We start from the raw sequence: 18,447 nt of genomic DNA on the forward strand, positions 1-18,447 counted from the left end.
TGCGATAATCGAGGTGCTACTTATCTATCTGCAAATTCTATTTTTTATGTTCGTATTAAATATGTTGAGGTTGACTATCATTTTGTATAAGATAGGGTTGCGAAGAAAAAGATTCAGATTCATTTTATCTCCTCTCAAGATCAACTTGCAAATGTTTTTACTAAGCTGCTTCCTACTGTCTCTTTTATTGCTTTTCGATTCAAGCTTCAAGTCGATCCTCCATCCTAAACTTGAGGGGGCATATTATAGAATGTACCTATATAGGAAATACTACGGGCTTACTCTTGTGTTGTAATCTCCACATTTACTATTATATATTACCCTACACGTATAAATAGAAAAAAATAACTAAACTAATTAATAGGTAAACTTCTTAATTATTCTTAACTTACATCCATTTCAAAATTCAGTGTAAAACATTCACGTTTAATTTCAAAAAAAAAAAAGTAATAAAAATATACTGCAATCATAGAAAACACACAGCAAATTAGTAACTCGATGGTGGCAAAATATCTACCACGTCAAAAAGCTTTTCGGCACTGGGCCTCTGAAGTTGTTAAAAGCTGCAGAGAAATATTGAAGTGGAGCTTTTAATTTGACAGACTTCTGGCAAGGGGCTAGAGAAGTTGTTTTCACTAAGATGAACTTCATATAGAGAGAGATTTGCTAACCCTTCAGGCACTGTACCTGAGAGTTGATTTCCAAACAACGGCAAAGCGGATAGCTTCTCATAACTAAGCAAACTATATATGAAGAAAGGGTCCTGAAAGCTCATTCTGGTGTAAAAATAGAATGGTTAATTCACTCGGGTTACCGAAAGATGGAGGGACAGGACTACTAAGATGGTTTGCATGTAAGGCCGAAGCTTTTAAACTTTTGAGACTTACTATTTCAGAAGGGAAAAAAAAAAATCAATTGTCACCAGAAGGTTCTAAGATCAATTATTCTGGAATATTAGAGGGTCATTGCCCATCAATTCCTTTGACGAACTTGTGGAGGGATGAGGATGTGCCATATTATTTTGTTTTTTTCTTTTAAATCTGTACAAACCTTAAAAATACCCTCCTCAAAGCCTGGCTGTTTCAATTTAATTTAACCTATATATATATATATATATATATATAGATTATCATTTTTACCCTTCACTTATAGGATTTCTCAATCAAGTCTTTCCGTTCATATTGATAGAAAATTTCATCCAAATTGTACTTTTTTCTTAAGAAATGACGCTGTTTTGTAGGAAACTAAATGTTTTCTATTTATGAATTCTAAGAGAAGGACCCAATTGAGAAATCCAAATTATTTGAGAATAAAATTGATGTAATAATGATTTGAGGATGAAATTGATAATATCCTAGTAATAAGATATTCTAGAGCTAGTTTTTGCTCACTAAAATTAACTTCTTAGCATCATTTATGTCCATCTCTTTCACTAATAAGCGTGTAAAAGAAAGTGAAAAGGATTTTATTTGTAGGTGCACAAGAAAGGGCTTGTCGTTGTTCTGAAGAGATGGAGCAGAAGAAGCGTTTCGCAGCATCACCTGTGGTGTTGATGACGTTACTTGCGTTTTCCTCTACGATTTTGCAGCACTGGCCAGCTGCTCGTCGGGTGGCAATGGAATACGGGATCAGGTGGTACCAATCCATCGGAAGTAAATAATTTGTGTAAGGCTTCGAATTCAATATAAGTACACACCCGTATCGGTTCTTGCTTGCTGCACATTGAGAAAGAGGAATGGAATTGCATGCACATCTACCGTTACGCGCCTTGATCTTCCATTATTACAAGAGTATATTTCATGCACCACATACCATACAATAGAACATAGGGCTAGGTCAAGGACAGTTTTATAGCTATACGCGCCTTGATCTTCCATTATTACAAGACTATATATATTTCATGCACCACATACCATATAATACAACATAGGGCTAGGTCAAGGACAGTTTTATTGCTATATTAAATCAAACACTATTACATTGAATCATAAAATAACCCTCACATGCTTGATTGAGTTTTCTTCATTGCCTGCCATCGAATCAACAAATTCCCTGCCTATGAGCCCACACTTGGTGTAGGCGCTTCCACTTCATCAGAAAAACGATTAGGTCCTGGAGCCCAACCATAATCTTCATTAGTTATTGCACCTGGCAATAAAACGAAAAAAAATATTATTAAAGAAAAAATCATATATTTAAATTCAGGATTAATTCTTATCTTGATGGGTTTTCTAAGAATGAAATTCCAATTTAGATCAAGAGAGAAGGCTTACCTATTTCTTTTTTCTCATCTAGTTCCATGGTTCTTGAAGTGTCACTTGGTGGCTCTTTTGCTCTCCCCTCCAGAGTTGTAGTGATAGCAAGAACAATGAAAACCACTATGAGAAAGGAATTCTTGAAACCCATATTAAGAGTTTTATTTCCAAGTTATCAATTATATATACTCTCTCTATAAATATTATTATACCACTTCTTCCTTTATATAGAAAGATTTTCTTACAGTTTTGACTCGCAACACGGTGAGAACACACACACACACACACACCTCAATCACATCTCTATAATTATTATTTTTTGTTATTTTATACAATAAAGAGTGCTATTTTGAATGAATTTGACATATCCCATGAGTGAAATTTGATTGTTTTAGAAGGAAGGATCCAATGAAATGCATGATAAATTGGAGATGAAATTGAAAAAATTATTGTTCTGGGATGAAATTAATTAAGAATCAATTAATACACTAGATACCAAAATAAGACTTCGCCAAATATATATCTAGTAGAACTTCCAAAATATTAAGTAGGAATTAAGCCAATTGAAGGTAAAATTTTTGTTTTTTGAATGAGTTTTAATTAAGTTTACGACATAATTCGAGAATGTAAGCGTCTCAAAGTATGCAAATGAAAGGAAGACTTCATCACCAATATCCAGCAGTTAGTTCCGAGTGATTCCTACAAGTCCAAGAATCAATTAATTTACTTAGTCAATAGAGTAATTGCCGCAAGAAATTATGGAATAAAAAGTCATTTTCTGAATTCATTTTCTTCTTGGCATGTTAGGAAGTCGGTGATTTGCGGCACCCAGCTATCTAAATTTCCTTTTCATTAATTAAATGAAACTCAATTACGTAGAGACCCAAACATCCCATTCTATACGGTCATTTGAATATGATGATTTTTTTTTTTGAATTGAATACTTCATGGTATGTTTGTTCAACCATTTTATTTCAGAAGTTATTATTTTCTTGAATTAAATATGATGATTTTTTTTAGGAGACCTATAATAGCCGGTTGAGGGAGAGATATGTGAACGATCCTTTGACCCATCCGGATTTCGATCCAAATTTGTGGATAGAGGTAAAGTTGTCTGGTGGACCCGATAAAAATCGGGTCTACGGGCTCTCCAACACTACGACTGACAACTTGTGGTTAGCCCATAGTGTCTCAACCGTTGGGAGCTCTCAATCAGTATCGAGCACAATCTAACGAGTTCATGGCTTTGCAACAACAATACAAGCACCTCTCAACGGATTATGAACAACTCCACCAAATGGTCGTGGATATTAGATCACAGATGAGTGATTTATGTGCGCCCCCTTTTTGGCCGTTTGATCCCATGAACAACCAGCCTCCTCCTTCTCCTCCAACTCCGTCATTGTTCTAGTTTAATTTTTTTTTGGAAACACATTAAATTCATAGTGAATATTTGGATGAATATTATTTAACTTTATTTTTATATTTTTTATGTTTAATACAATTTTATTTGCATAATTGGTTTTTTTAGTATTAATTTATATAATTTTATATTATTTATTCTAAATAATATATATTTAAAAAAAAAATTAAAACACCACCGATGAATTTCCAGACGGAAACAATCCCTCGGTATTATACAAAGAGTTGAAAAATATTTACTGGAAATGCCACAAACACCGACGTCTCTATAGACGGAAACAATTCGTCGGTATTTTACCGAGAGCTGAAATTTGTTTACTAAAAATGCCATAATTATCGACGCCTATACAAACGAATATGGTCCGTCAGTATTTTACCGAGAATTGAAAATGCCAAAATCCTAGTTGAAAGTTGTAACCACAAGTTTGTGTAGACTTCCTAATCAACTTCCATTCTCCCCCATTCCTTAAACCCAAAGATGGCAACTAATGTCGTTCTAGGCCTAGGTACAGACTATTTACTTTTATGGAACATCAAGGCTTGATTTTCTTTGTTTTTTTTATTATTATTATTAAAATGGGTGTTTAGGTTTTTTTTTTTTTTAACGTGGGTATCCGAGCCAGCTTGCGCGCAACTCGAATAATCCTGCGGGCTCTAAAGTTAACGATTATGTAAACCTCCAGTGACCTTGAGATTTGTGAAACTCGAATTAGTGATTTCTAGGGAGCAAACTTGGAACCTAGTCAGTTAAACTACACCCCTCAAGATTAACTTCTTGTATTGAACGTAATTTCCACGTAAAAGTTTTTGGTACGCTTGAGTAGCACTTTCACTTGCATTCGAGTCAGTCTGGCTTTGAATGAGATGACCAGTTACAATGCTAACAAAAGAAAAGACTATTCTTGACACCGATAAGAATCCTCTGTCCACACCGAATCGTTACACCATTGCGACCCACCAAAGTGTACTTGAGAAAAAAACATCGGACACGGTCTTATATATATAACATGGATGGTGGAACATTTTCAAAAGCTAAATTACAAGGAAAAGTCAGTCAATCTAAATTACGTTTGTATATACACACATACACACATTCATGACTTTTCCTCGTTTGTCCAAATATATATATATATATATATATATATATATAACATGGATGGTGGACCATTTTCGAAAGCTAAATTACAAGGAAAAGTCAGTCAATCTAAATTACGTTTGTATACACACACACACGTTCATGACTTTTCCTCGTTTGTCCAATTACGACTGGCACCGAATCGTTACACCATTGCGACCCACCAAAGTGTACTTGAGAAAAAAACATCGGACACGGTCTTAAGCATCAACGAATCACTTCCCTTATTTTTTTGGGTTTGGTTCGTGTGGTCCACAGACTAATTTTGGGAGAAGTCTACAATGTCAATGCTTTGAGTGTAGGAAATGTAGGATCGATTAATTTGAATAGAATATCAAAAGATAAATTATGAGGAAAAGTCAATCAATTTAAAATCTCTAGAGAAATATAAATTGTAATATTTGAATAAGGAACGTACTCTCCTCCTAATTAATTGATCTTAACTATTTGATTATTGTCAATTTAGTTTACTAGTATTTGTTTAAGGGGAAAAAAAAAAGAAAAAGAAAAGTTGTTGGAATAAGAAGGCAAAGCCAACCAATACATTTAGGATACTTACTAAATTCTATAAAAAAAAATAAATTAAAACTTAATTTAAAATATTAAATAACTTTAAACAAGTTAATGACTCTTAACAATTGATTCAACAGTTAATCAGACTCTAACAAAGAAAATTTATTAGTGTTCCTCCTAACTTTAACGCAATATTTATTTATTTTTAATCCTAAGAGGTGTAACTTATGTAGTTAAGTTCTAAGTTTGCTCCTTAAATATTACTAGTTCGAGTTTTACAAGCATCAAAGCCACTATAAACTTACATGGTCGTTAACTTTAGGACCTATAAGATTAGTTGAAATATGCACAAGCTAGTCTGAACACCCACGTTAATTAAATAAAAAATTCAAAGCTGTGTAATGATTTGTATCATTCTATCTTTTTCTAAATTTGATAAAGAGAGGTTCGAAATGAAACATCTTGAGAGAAACAAGAGACTAACAAAATCCTAATTGAAAGTTGTAACCACAAGTTTGTCTAGACTTCCCAATCAACGTCCATTCTGCCTTCCTTAAACCCAAGGATGGCAACTATTGCCGTTCTAGACCTGGTACAAAACTATCTACTTCTATGGACCATTAGAGCTTGAATTTTTTCATTTATTAATGTGATGTTTTTATCAGCTTATATACATTTCAATTAATTTTTTTGTTCGTAGCTGTAAACTTAATTTCCAAGTAAAAGTTTTTGGTACGCCAGAGTAGCACTTTCAATTGCATTCGAGTCAGTCTGCCTTGCTTAATAGGATTGATGAATTTGAATAGAATATCAAAAGATCTTAATCATTTCAAATTCAATAAAAAAAAAATTGAATATATTAATGGTCATCGGTATTGTCTCTAGACAACCCCAATAATTCTTTCATGGAAGAGGATACTTTATATATATATATATATAGTTTTTCTTTTTTTCACTTACTTTGCACATGTATTATTTAACTATATATTTAATATTAGTTTTTTTAACTAATCTTACATGAATTGATTTAATAGTTAATAGTTTGAAAAACAAAGCTCATATATATCTATTATAAGAGCTAATGAAAATAATCATTAGAATTTTTGTATAATTGAAAGGATAAAGAGATTTCATTTTTTTTTTCCTTACAATCTATGTAAGCAATAGTTTCAATTAAAAAAAGACACTCATATTGTCATTATTATTTAAAAATAAAATTTGTTTGATTTTATGATGAAAAAAATATAATTAAATATAAAATAAAATATATGGCGGATCTTAATCTAAATTTTCTTAAATTATTGTTTTTTATTTGAGTAATTATTTCTAGTAATATATATAATTGAAAACTCTTGAAAACCTCTAAAAAATAAAACTTGATAAAGAAAATAGATCTCACATATTAATATTATTAATTTGATATTATAAAATAAAAGCTGAGGAGTTAGACTGGAGCAAGCGGGTGGAAATTGTGAGAAGCATAGCAAATGCTTTATCCTACTTGCATCATGACTGCAGACCTCCAATCAGTCATCGAGATATATCAAGCAAAAATGTTCTATTGGACAATGAATTCAAAGCCTACCTCTCCGATTTCGGCACTGCCAGGTTTCTGAAGCCTAATTCCTCAAATTGGACAGCAGTTGCCGGCACATGCGGATACATTGCTCCAGGTAAGATTTTCGCGCACCATAGTCGTTTATTCCTTTCCTGTTTCATTTGGAAGAAATTCATGATTCAGCAATTAAGATTACAGATTTTCTTATCTTGTGGGCTGCAGAGCTAGCTTATACAACGAGGATGACTGAAAAAATGTGATGTCTTTAGCTTTGGTGTTTCTAGCTCTCGAAATAGTAATGGGAAAGCATCCAGATGAGCTTATTTCCACTCTGCAATCATCCACTGATCAACAAGAGATAGAGCTAAAGAATGTGTTAGATCCACGTCTGCCCCCTCCAGCAGCTCAACGGATTGAAAAGGAAGTGGTGTCTGTAGTGATGCAAGCATTTTCATGCCTCAAGGTCAATCCTAACTTTCGGCCAACCATGCATGATGTTACCAATGCACTCTCGAAAGCTCATAGCCATTTTCACTTGCCATAGAGGGAGTTGCAGATGTGTTCTTCGATCAAGCTCATCATGAGAAACACATATTGTTATCATTAGGCATGTTGTATCTATCAAGCATAAATTAGGAAAGTTCATGCTCTACATGTACATTGTATATGTATCACTTGCTGTATCCATGCTTCAAATTTCCAATCCATTAATTACAAAATAAAGGCTTAATGGCTAAATATATCCATTAATTACTTCATTATATATATATATATATATATATATATTAAGCCATTAACCTCAAAATAAAAAATAGCAATGCAAATTTTAAAAGAAAAAAAAAGGCAAATCAATAGTAAATCAAATTATCAAACACTTGATGTTGGTATACAATTGATTACAAATATCGCTATAAAACTGCGCAAATTATACTGCACCCCAGTCACCTCAATACACAAAGTTTTGAACACTAAAAGATCGACTCATAGTTAGAATCTGAATATAAGTGCTCAAAATCTTGATCACTGTCACACTTTCTTCTTCTTCTTCTTCTGTTCTTTCTATTTCAAGTAAATATACACTGCAAGGACGAAGGAGCCCTTCTCAAGAGTCGCACATGTGCCCGCATAGATCAATATTCACTCTGTTCGAATACAGAAATAAGGCCATTTCCTCCTCTTGAATCTGGATAGAATTGAGAGAACCTGAATCGCCCTCACAGTTTCTTCTTTTTGATCTTTCATTTCAAGCATATATCTTGTGAGCCTCACATACCAAGAACAGTATAAAACCTCGTATTCAACTCCAAAAACTTCTTCCCGCCTCAAACATTACAGTTTCTGTGTTTCATTTCCTCTCATTTACAACTGATCAAAGCAAGGATCCTTCTGTTGAGTCTTTCTTTGTCTTTTGCTTTTTGCAGAAATACTTTGCGGCCTACGTGATTCTTCTTTTACCAGTTTATAGGTGGAAGGATAATCTTGGGGCACGAAAGAAAAAATTGTCACTGTATCTATCAGGAAACATGCAGAGAATCTGCTCAAATCACCACAAAGAAGGAATAACAGAAAATCATGGCACAGACTCCGCAATCAACGCTATATTTGAAACGTAAAATCTGCAGCTGTATATTATAATAGCACAGTTTTAGCATTACCATTGATTTGTTTCCAAAACAGACTCCACGCTGCTGTATATATTGCACACAATAATTATCAATAAGATGTGGTGAATTATTGGTGTTCAGGTTTTTATTTTTAACATGGGTTTTTGGCCAGCTTACGTGCAACTCGACTAATCCTGCGGGCCCTAAAGTTAAGGATTATGTAAGTCTCCAATGATCCTGAGATTTGTGAGACTCAAACTGATGATTTCTAGAGACCAAACTTGAAACCTAGTTAATTAAACTACACCCCTCTGATTAGCATCTTGTATTGAACTTAATTTCCACGTAAAAGTGTTTGGTACGCTAGAGTAGCACTTTCACTTGCATTCGAGTCAGTCTGGCTATGAATGAGATGACCAGTTACAATGCTAACACAAGAAAAAGACTATTCTTAACACCGATAAGAATCCTCTGTCCAATTACGACTGGCACCGAATCGTTACACCATTGCGACCCACCAAAGTGTGTGTGTGTGTATAACATGGGTGGTGGACCATTTCTGAAAGCTAAATTATGAGGAAAAGTCAATCAATTTAAAATCTCCAAAGAAATATAAATTGTAATATTCGAATCAAGAACGTGTGTGTGTATACATATATATTCAATCAATTTAATATATATATATATATAACATGGGTGGTGGACCTTTTCCACAAGCTAAATTACGAGGAAAAGTCAATCAATTTAAAATCTCAAGAGAAAATATAAATTGTAATATTCGAATCAAGAACGTGTGTGTATACATATATATTCTGAAAGCTAAATTACGAGGAGAAGTCAGTCAATTTAAAAATTTTCAGAGAAATATAAATTATAATATTCAAATCAGGAACGTGTGTGTGTGTGTAAAAAAAAAAATATCGGACAATGATATCAAAAAAGAAAACAAGATAAAAAAAAAAGATGTTAATCTCTGTTAACTTTTCAAATTCATGACCTAAAGTCATCATAGCAGAAGCGATATATATGAAAAAAATCAAGAAATCCAATACCTATGAAAAAACACAATTAAGGATGAAATAAAATAAAATCACATAAATAAATCCAAAATAAAAAATAACAATTAAAAGAATTAGGGTTAAATTAAAATAAGAAATAAATTAAAGGCAACAATAAATTTTAAATTCGAAGTTAAATTGGAAAGAATAAAAACATTATAAAAAATCAAAAGAATGAGGATAAAAAAAAAAACAATACACTACTATTGTGTAAAATAAATGAAAAAAAAAAGTTGACAATGATAAATAAAAATGTAATCTAAGAAATTAAGAGACAAATATAGATCAAAATATTTAATATCACAACACAAGTCATTTACCTAGTTTTATTTAATGGATTTGTTTATTAAAAATCATTTTCTAATATAAATGGACATACACATAAAATTTATGAAATAAAATAAAACAAAAAAAAAAATAGCATGGAAGACTGCTCATATTAAAAATATTATAAAAAAATAAATATTTTTTATTTTAAAAAATAAATTTAAAATATATTAAATATAAAAGAAAAAAAAAATGAGGTCATACATTGTCAGGCATAGTAAGCCAAAACTAATGCCTAACCATCAATAAAGGACCCACGCGTGCGGATTTTAATTTATTTTTAAGTTAATGGGACAAACAACAATTCACCCGTCCCAATTCTTTGAAAACAAATAGACAATGCATTATTTGGAAAACTCATATTGTAGTTGCTACGATAGCTAAAATAACAAGATTCCTGTTTTTTCACTCAAAAATCTGTTTTTGACCCAAAACACCTAAGAAACAATATAAAAAATTTTATTAGCCAATTCATGACTTATAAAAAAACACAAAAAAAAGGTCTCAAAACCCAAAATAAAGAATCTTTCCAAACTCAAATATGTTTTTTAGGCGCTTTCCAAGGTAGAGAAAAAACACATAATTTGAACTTTCTTCATTATATAGAACCATTTGACACAAAACCAATCGTTTTGATGGCAGAAGTTGTTGTCAATGACAACTTTTACTATTTTATGTCGGAATCTGGCAAGTCCATTCTTTTATCTGCCCAAAAAAAACTAAAAAGAAAAAAAAATAAAGTTTGATATTAATTTTTTTTTTTTAAAAAAATAGAAAGACTGATTCTCTAATAACTAAAAAAGATAATGAAATAAAATAAACCTATCAAACAAATCTCAAAGCGCCACCTATGTATTTTTTTTTATATATATATATTTTTAGTTTTTTTTTTATCTTTCAACTCATCTCTCTCTCTAAAAATAAAATTGGATACTAATTTATGTTTAAATAAACTTAATTATAAAATTAAAAGAAGTTCAAAGAACCAAATTGAAGATTCTAAAAAAAAATCACAGTGAAACGAAATACCTCTTCTAGTTTTTAATGTAATAATAATTCTTAATTAATTCTGAAAAAGACGAAACGTCAGTGCCAAATGATGGGCATTAATGACTTAGATAGGAGAGAGTATAAAAAAGCTAATTTGTGATCTTTGTCGCACACAGACAATCTCCACTTCGCACATGAATCGTCGTGCCCATCTCTTCTTTTCACCTTAAAAGACTCCTTTCCTTTTTCGCTTTTCAAAATTGAGTGGAGCACCGCATCTGGCATCCTCAAGCAAAGAAACCGAGAAGAAAACAGTGTGCTTCCCAGAAAACTAGTGGAAACCACAATATTCTTTCTTCTTTCTTCCAAGAGTGCCTTTTTTCATGTAAATGTAAACGCTTGCCTGTAGACAAACGTGGATCAACCGTTGTCCACCCTTTTGCCTTCCACGTGTTCTGTACACAGTTGGATATTTATTCATCAAAAGGATCGGCCCCAAAAGGGTTTGGTCCTCTCCTTCTCTTCTTGTATATAGCGCAAGAGTGCAAAAATCAAAGGGAAGGGGAAGAAAGAAAGAAATGGAGGATGGGGAGATGTACAGCATGATGAAGGTATGGCTCTCAATCTTTGCATCTCTAACTTACTGCTATATCATAGGAAAGATGATCCCAAAAGGTGTTACAAGGCTTCTCTGTGTGCTACCAATTGTTTGTCTATTTCTTCTTCTTCCTCTAGAACTCACCTCTATTCATTTTGGAGGGATGACATCTTTCTGCGTTGCTTGGCTTGCGAATTTCAAGCTCTTGCTTTTCGCGTTTGGCAAAGGCCCTTTGTGTCTAGACCCAAAGATCTCATTTGGTCGATTTGTTTCTGTTGCTTGTTTTCCCATCAAAGTCCTACAAATCCCACCTCAAAAACCAAATCTAAATGGCCATGGCCATGAAAACCAAGCTCAAAAATCAAAATCTAAATGGCCAAGATAGGCAAAAATTAATCTCTAGAAAGGGCCCTCGTAAATCATTCCTAAATTATGCAACCAAGGGTCTTCTTTTGGCAATGGTGGTGGCTTCATATGACTATAGTGATTATATCCATCCAAAAATCATATGGCTCTTGTATTGTTTCCACATATATTTTTTTCTTGACATATTCCTAGCCATGTTGGCATCGGTGGTTCGAACCCTTTCAGGGCTTGAGCTAGAGCCACAATTCAATGACCCTTACCTCTCGACTTCGCTTCAAGACTTTTGGGGGAGAAGATGGAACCTCATGGCAACAAGCATCCTACGCCCGATTGCGTACGATCCCATCCTCTACACGTGTAAGAACTTCATTGATCGCAGGTGGGCCCAGGGCATAGCAATTTTGGGTACCTTTCTAGTGTCTGCGCTCATGCATGAGCTCATTTTCTACTACCTCGGACGCGCGAAGCCCACGTGGGAGGTCACTTGGTTCTTTTTGCTACATGGAGTGTGTTTACCGGTCGAGATTACTTTGAAAAGGGCTGTTAACGGCAGGTGGCAGATTCCCAGGCCGATGCAAACTATATTGACCATTGGATTTGTGATATCTACCGGCTTTTGGCTGTTTTTCCCACCATTTCTTGCGTGTAAAGCAGGTGTTAGGGCAATTGAAGAGTACGCGGCTGTACGCGAGTATTTGAAGGAAGCTGGTCATGCTTATTTTCCTTGGATTTTTCAACAAATATAACGGCTTGTAAATATCTAAGATTTGAGCAGATTTTTGATTGAATGAACGGTTCTGATTTGATGCAAATCTACGAAATTACAAAAATAAGCATGGTGGTTGTAGTTATGATTTATGTACTCACTCGATTTTTTTCCGGTATTCGGGCGGGTCAATTTTTCAAACATAAAAAAAAAAGATCTAAACAGATATTTAGATGAAGAAAAATTTCAATGAATAATTTAATTAACCTGTAACACGGGATAACTGCAAAAACAAAAAAAATAGGAACCTTAAGGCTCAATAAAACTAATTTCAAAAAGGAATTAAAAAAAAAATTAATATAAGTCAAATCAAGTTTTACTTTATTAACAAATCACTTGTGATATAAAATTAAAATTAATGGATCAAAGTTAAATTAATAAAAAAATATTAATAGAAAATTGAGTCATCTTGTATTATCTTAAAATTCTTAACAAATTTGCGACTCATAATAATATTATAAAAAATGAAAATCATAAAAAAAAAAAAAATCTCAAGACCCATTTAAAAGATAAATTTTTTTAAAAAATAATGAATCTAAAACAATTTATATTAACTTAATTAACATGTGATCCGGGATATTCATATAAAAAAAAAGGAAACGAAAAGAAAGGAAAGGAAAAGGCTTAAGACCCTATAGTTTGATGTCAATTTTTTTTTAAAAAACGTTGAAAAAAAAACTAAAGTCAAATCGGGACTAATCTTTAAATTAACAATCCTAGTTATAAGATCGAGATAACCCTGGATAAATAAAAGAAGTCTGGAATAAAAATTTTTAATCATACAAAAAAGAAAAAGAAAAAAAAAGCATAATTAAAAAGATAAAATAAATGGTAAGACAACCTTAATTTTTGGTTGAGTTGACATGAATTTCAAGGAGAGATGAGAGAAAATAAAGGGAGGAGAAAAAACTCAACCACCACCAATTCATCGTGATTTGAGCAACATGCGTCATCTCATCAACTTTGTCTTCAACTTTGTCTTGGACATTTCAAACGACATGACAATTGAGAAATTTTGGTTGCCCGGAATGGCACGGAACAATATGGGTGGTATGCACTTGTTGGCGCATGCACTTTTTTTTTTTTTATTATTATTATATTATATATGAAAATATTAATTTTTCCTGGATCCAAATAGAGCATAACAACAACACAAAAATTATATGAAAAATACTAAAATATTCCTTTATCCTTTAATTTTTTTTATATACTTTTAAGGATATTTATATAATTTAATTGTGTAAAAAAAAATATAAAGTACTTCAATCAATTTGAAAATGACTTTTGAACTCCTGAGAAAAAAAATATCATTTTACCTTAACTAGTAAGGCAAAAAACTCTGTGCAGGAGAATAAAAAAGTAATAACTACGTTGTGCGCGTCCACAATAAATTACCTCAAAATCTATCATAATTCATAAAAACACCGATCTTTTTAGAGTTTTTTTTATAATTTGAGCAAACATGAACCCCATCATTAAAAAGATAAGAGCATAGAACTCAAAAAAAAAGGCATAGGATGAATTCATGAAAAAAAATTCTATGCCTTTTCCAAAAAACAAAAAGGGAAAAGGGGATTGTAATTTTAAAATTCTAGTGTATTTTTTTATTATTTATTAAAATATATTGATTTAATATAGAGATTGTAATTTTAATACCATTTAATTTATAATAGAGATTTAGTTTTTGATTGATGCATAAGTTTCGAATTAAATAAAAGTAATGAGCGATGATAGGAGTGCTTTGGTATAAGAATATCTTGGTATTTTGTCATTACTAACAAGGAAAAAAAATGTATTTATGTGTAAATAATAATAATAATCAAGGAAGAAAAATATAAAGGAAAAACTTGTTAGAAGCCATCTAGACTTTATTGATTCCATCGCTCATTTCTACTTAGTAATTTCTCTTATGCATATAATTGACGGTTCATGATCATGGAAACTTAGGATTTGCATGCACACACGTGAAATTATTTAATTTTTGAAGTTAATATTAATTTGAGAGTTGTTAAATAAATTAATAATACTTTTGTACAAAGATTCAAGTGGATGTGTTATAGATTATTTTATTGTATGTTATATATAGGAATAGGTGTGGACAGTCGCCTCAAGCGATATATAATTTTTTAGATAAAATATTTAGCAGACATTTCAAAACATATAATTAAAGATTTTTTTCAAAGATCAATTAATAAAAATTTTGTCAACATAAGAATGCATTGATCATACTTTATACAAAATAACTAAATTCGAATAAATTATTTTAAAAACATATTTGTGTATTGAATGGTAATATTATGAGGTGACTTCTTCATTCATTATTTTATAGTATTTAATTGATCAGTAAATCTAAAATGGAATTAAATTGCTAAGTTTTTTTTAAATTTATGAGAACTTGTTATTGTAAATAGAAAAATGCTCATGAAATTCAATTCATACTAATTATCTCTTTTTTTTTCCTTAAAAATGCTCAAACTCCAACTAGCCAGGCTTCAAAATCAAAAGAAAACTCTAAATTAAAACAATGAAGGATGTAATTTATCTGATTGGATTTTATGTTTGTTTTTTTAGAAGTCATTAGTTCGAGTCTTATAAATATTAGGATCGCTAGAGATTTATATAATTATTAATTTCAGGGCCTGTAAAATTAGTTAAAATATACACAAACAAGCTAAAATATCCACATTAAAAAAGAAAAAAAAAAAAGAAAAAGAAAAGAAAAGAAAGCTCTAAATTAGCCCGATTTAAACCATGATCATGTCCAAAATTTCTATGGGCTCAAGTCCAAATATTTATACTGGCTCACTGCCTTCGGCGGTCCACTAAAGTAATATTCTCGAGCATAAACCAATATTTATACGTGCAAGCGTGTCAGGAGAATTTCAGAATCAAGGCTATCAAGAAGTACCAATTTAAAGTTTGATCAAGTCTATTCTGACTCTATAGGATAAAAAAATTGGCCTAATAAATTAGGTTTATCGAAAAAACACTTCTTGATTTATTCATCATCAAGTATTGGTATTTTGTCATGGTAAATATTATACTCCTACTTGACAAATAAGCATTAATTTAATATATTTTCAAATAAAAAAACTTTCAAAAATAAATTAAACTGTATTATCACGGGTTGGGCTTCGAGCTCATTGGCCCATCACATGTTTTGTTTGAATCACGAAGCATTAGCAGCAGCGTGCATGTTTGTGCCTCACATTCATCAAGCTATTCCCGGCTGGCCTGCCTGGTCTCACTCAGCTATAACTCAGGTGACCAGACCAACTAGCAGTCCACCTATACTGCTAGCTACAATAATATCCATCATGGGAACAGCAGCAGCCAAGTGAAACAGGGAAGCTGACGGCTAGAGAAAGTGGTTCAAAATATCTTAGAAAAGAGACTGGGAGTGGTTGCTGGTGTTTAATGAGAGAGTCTAAATCATGGGTTCAAGTGAAAATGAGAGGTGAGTTGAACCACTTCCTTCAACAAATATAGAGTGCAAGAGTCTCCTTCAACAATCACATCTTGAGAGTGAAAATGGGAGGTGAACTGGGCAGCTTTCTCTTGGTATGGGTATCAGCTGTGGCATTGCTTTGCTTACTGTCACAAGATAGGTCAGTTAACCCACGGAGGCACAACCAGGCTTTCTTGCAAAATCTTGCCAAGTCGTATGCATCTTTCTTGTCATGCCTCTCGGCATCCTTAGTCTGAGTGTTAGAGGTCTTACTTCTTTTTCCTCTGCTGGCTTTGCCACCTTCAAGCTCCTTCTCTTTGTCGTCGATCAAGGCCCTCTGTCATCCAACCCGCCCCTCTCCTTGCCACGTTTCGTTGCCTCTGCTTGCTTTCCTATCAAGATTCAACAAGACCCTGCACCAACAGGATCACCTCATGATCAAGAGCTTTGTAAAAATGTCGATGATAATCAAGATGTTGAGAAGCTCGTGAATGCTGAAGACAGAGACACCCCATCTCAAAAAATAGCCCCAAAAGGCCTTAAAATCTCATTCTAAACTACGCCTTGAAGTTTTCTCCTACTAGTCATATTTGGTTGCATCTATACCAAGGAAGACTATTTCCATCCAAAATTTATATTGTTCCTCTATGTTATCCACATTTATATTGCTCTGAATTAATCTTGGCCATGTTTGGAGCCCTAGCTTCGAGCCGTCTCGGTGTAGAACTCGAGCCACAATTTGAGGAGCCATACCTCGCCAGCTCTTTGCAAGACTTCTGGGTAAGAGATGGAACTAATGGTCACTAACATCCTGCATCCAACTGTATACAGTCCAATCCGGTCAACTTTTAGCCGTTGGATTGCAAAAAAGTGGGGCTTCATTACCGGCTGTGATGGGTACATTTTTAGTCTCTGGTCTCATGCACGAGCTGATTTTCCTCCACATTGGGCGCCAAAGCCAAAGTGGGAGGTCACATGCTTCTTTCTCTTGCATGGTTTTTGCTTGGCTATTGAAATAGTATCAGAGAAGAAATAAAAGGGTACGTGGGGATTGCCTAGAGTGGTGGCAGCGCCGCTTGTGGTGGGGTTGTGGTGGTTACTGCCATGTGGTTGTTCATGCCACCCGTGGTTCGTTGCAAGATTGATGCTGAGGCACGGATGGAGACTATTGCTTTCATTAATTTTGTGAAAGGTGTTTATATCTACTTGAAAGATGTTTTCATAAATCATAATGATCATAAATTTTAGACTAGCACCTAATTTTGTCGCAATAACTATAAGTTGTTGAAGCCAGAACCTGTATCGGCAAGACGGCAAGCACATTTATAAACTTCATTTATTAAAATCTTAGACGGTTCGAATTTTGTTTAATAATTGCTCCCATGCATGCATAGTTTAAAAACAATATACCACAAAGCTGTTTGATAAAAACCATGATGAAAGAATATTTATTCGATATGCCCAGTACTTTATTGCAATATACCCTAGGATATCGTCTAATTAAGTAGCATAAAAAAAAATAACATTTTGTTTCTATCTTCTACATAACAAAAATGAATATTGAATTGATAAAAAATATGGTTAGTTAAAATTAAAAATATAAATACAAAAAAATAAAATAAAATAATGAATTAGTAGAGCAAGAGATAAAAAGTTGTCAAAAATCAATTTAATTCAAAAATTTAAATTATTAGATAAAATTAAATAATATGATTTATATTAATCTTTAACACATCCTTCAAGTGAAAGTTTTTTGAATTTAAAATTTGTACACGCTTACACTATATTGTACTTGATTTTTATTAAATAAATAAAGATATGTGTGATTTAAATTCGTGACCGCGTGGTCATTAAGGACTCAGATATCATCGTTAAAAAATAAATTCAACTTAAAAATTTAAATTATTAGATAAAATCTCATAATTATAATTTATATTAATCTCTAAGAGATAAACATAAAATAAATATACATCTAAGATAACTGGCAGGGAAACATATCATTTTTATTTTATTATTATATTATATTATATTATATTATTATTATTATTCAAGACACTAATCAAATATTTTCTAAAAAAATTTCAACATAATTTTTTTTTTAAATGAAAGACACAATGTTCTTTTATACTGAAATAAAAACAAAACATATATATAAGAGTAGAATTAATTAAGAATATAGGATTTTAGAAATAATTCATTTGAGATCGTTAAACCCATATCAAATACGTTACTCAACGAGTAAAAAGCTATATGAAATAGGTCATTTGAAAAGGAATCCAAAGGGACATTCTTCTTGGTCTACTAAGGAGGTAGAGTGTGAACGGAGTGGATTAAGAAAAGAAGACTTTGTCTTCAACCTCCGGTAAGGTCTGCATTCCCTTCTATGGTGTTAATTAGCAAGAATTCC

The 18,447-nt window shown here is 32.4% G+C and overlaps 1 protein-coding gene and 2 pseudogenes across 1 annotated transcript; all 3 read left to right on the plus strand.

Moving 5' to 3' along the window:
* The first annotated feature begins 1,510 nt into the window (after positions 1–1,510).
* LOC140954718 (MDIS1-interacting receptor like kinase 2-like) lies at positions 1,511–7,427 on the plus strand. Its single transcript, XM_073405389.1, has 3 exons — positions 1,511–1,632; positions 6,844–6,998; positions 7,168–7,427. Exons 1-3 carry the CDS (start codon positions 1,511–1,513, stop codon positions 7,425–7,427), a joined length of 537 nt encoding a protein of 178 aa, XP_073261490.1.
* A 3,974-nt stretch (positions 7,428–11,401) lies between these two features.
* On the plus strand, positions 11,402–12,600 carry LOC118037246 (acyl-CoA--sterol O-acyltransferase 1-like; annotated as a pseudogene).
* Positions 12,601–16,123: 3,523 nt separating this feature from the next.
* On the plus strand, positions 16,124–17,353 carry LOC118037290 (acyl-CoA--sterol O-acyltransferase 1-like; annotated as a pseudogene).
* Positions 17,354–18,447: the final 1,094 nt, after the last annotated feature.

This window comes from Populus alba, chromosome 16, assembly GCF_005239225.2.
Source record: "Populus alba chromosome 16, ASM523922v2, whole genome shotgun sequence".
NCBI lineage: Eukaryota > Viridiplantae > Streptophyta > Magnoliopsida > Malpighiales > Salicaceae > Populus > Populus alba.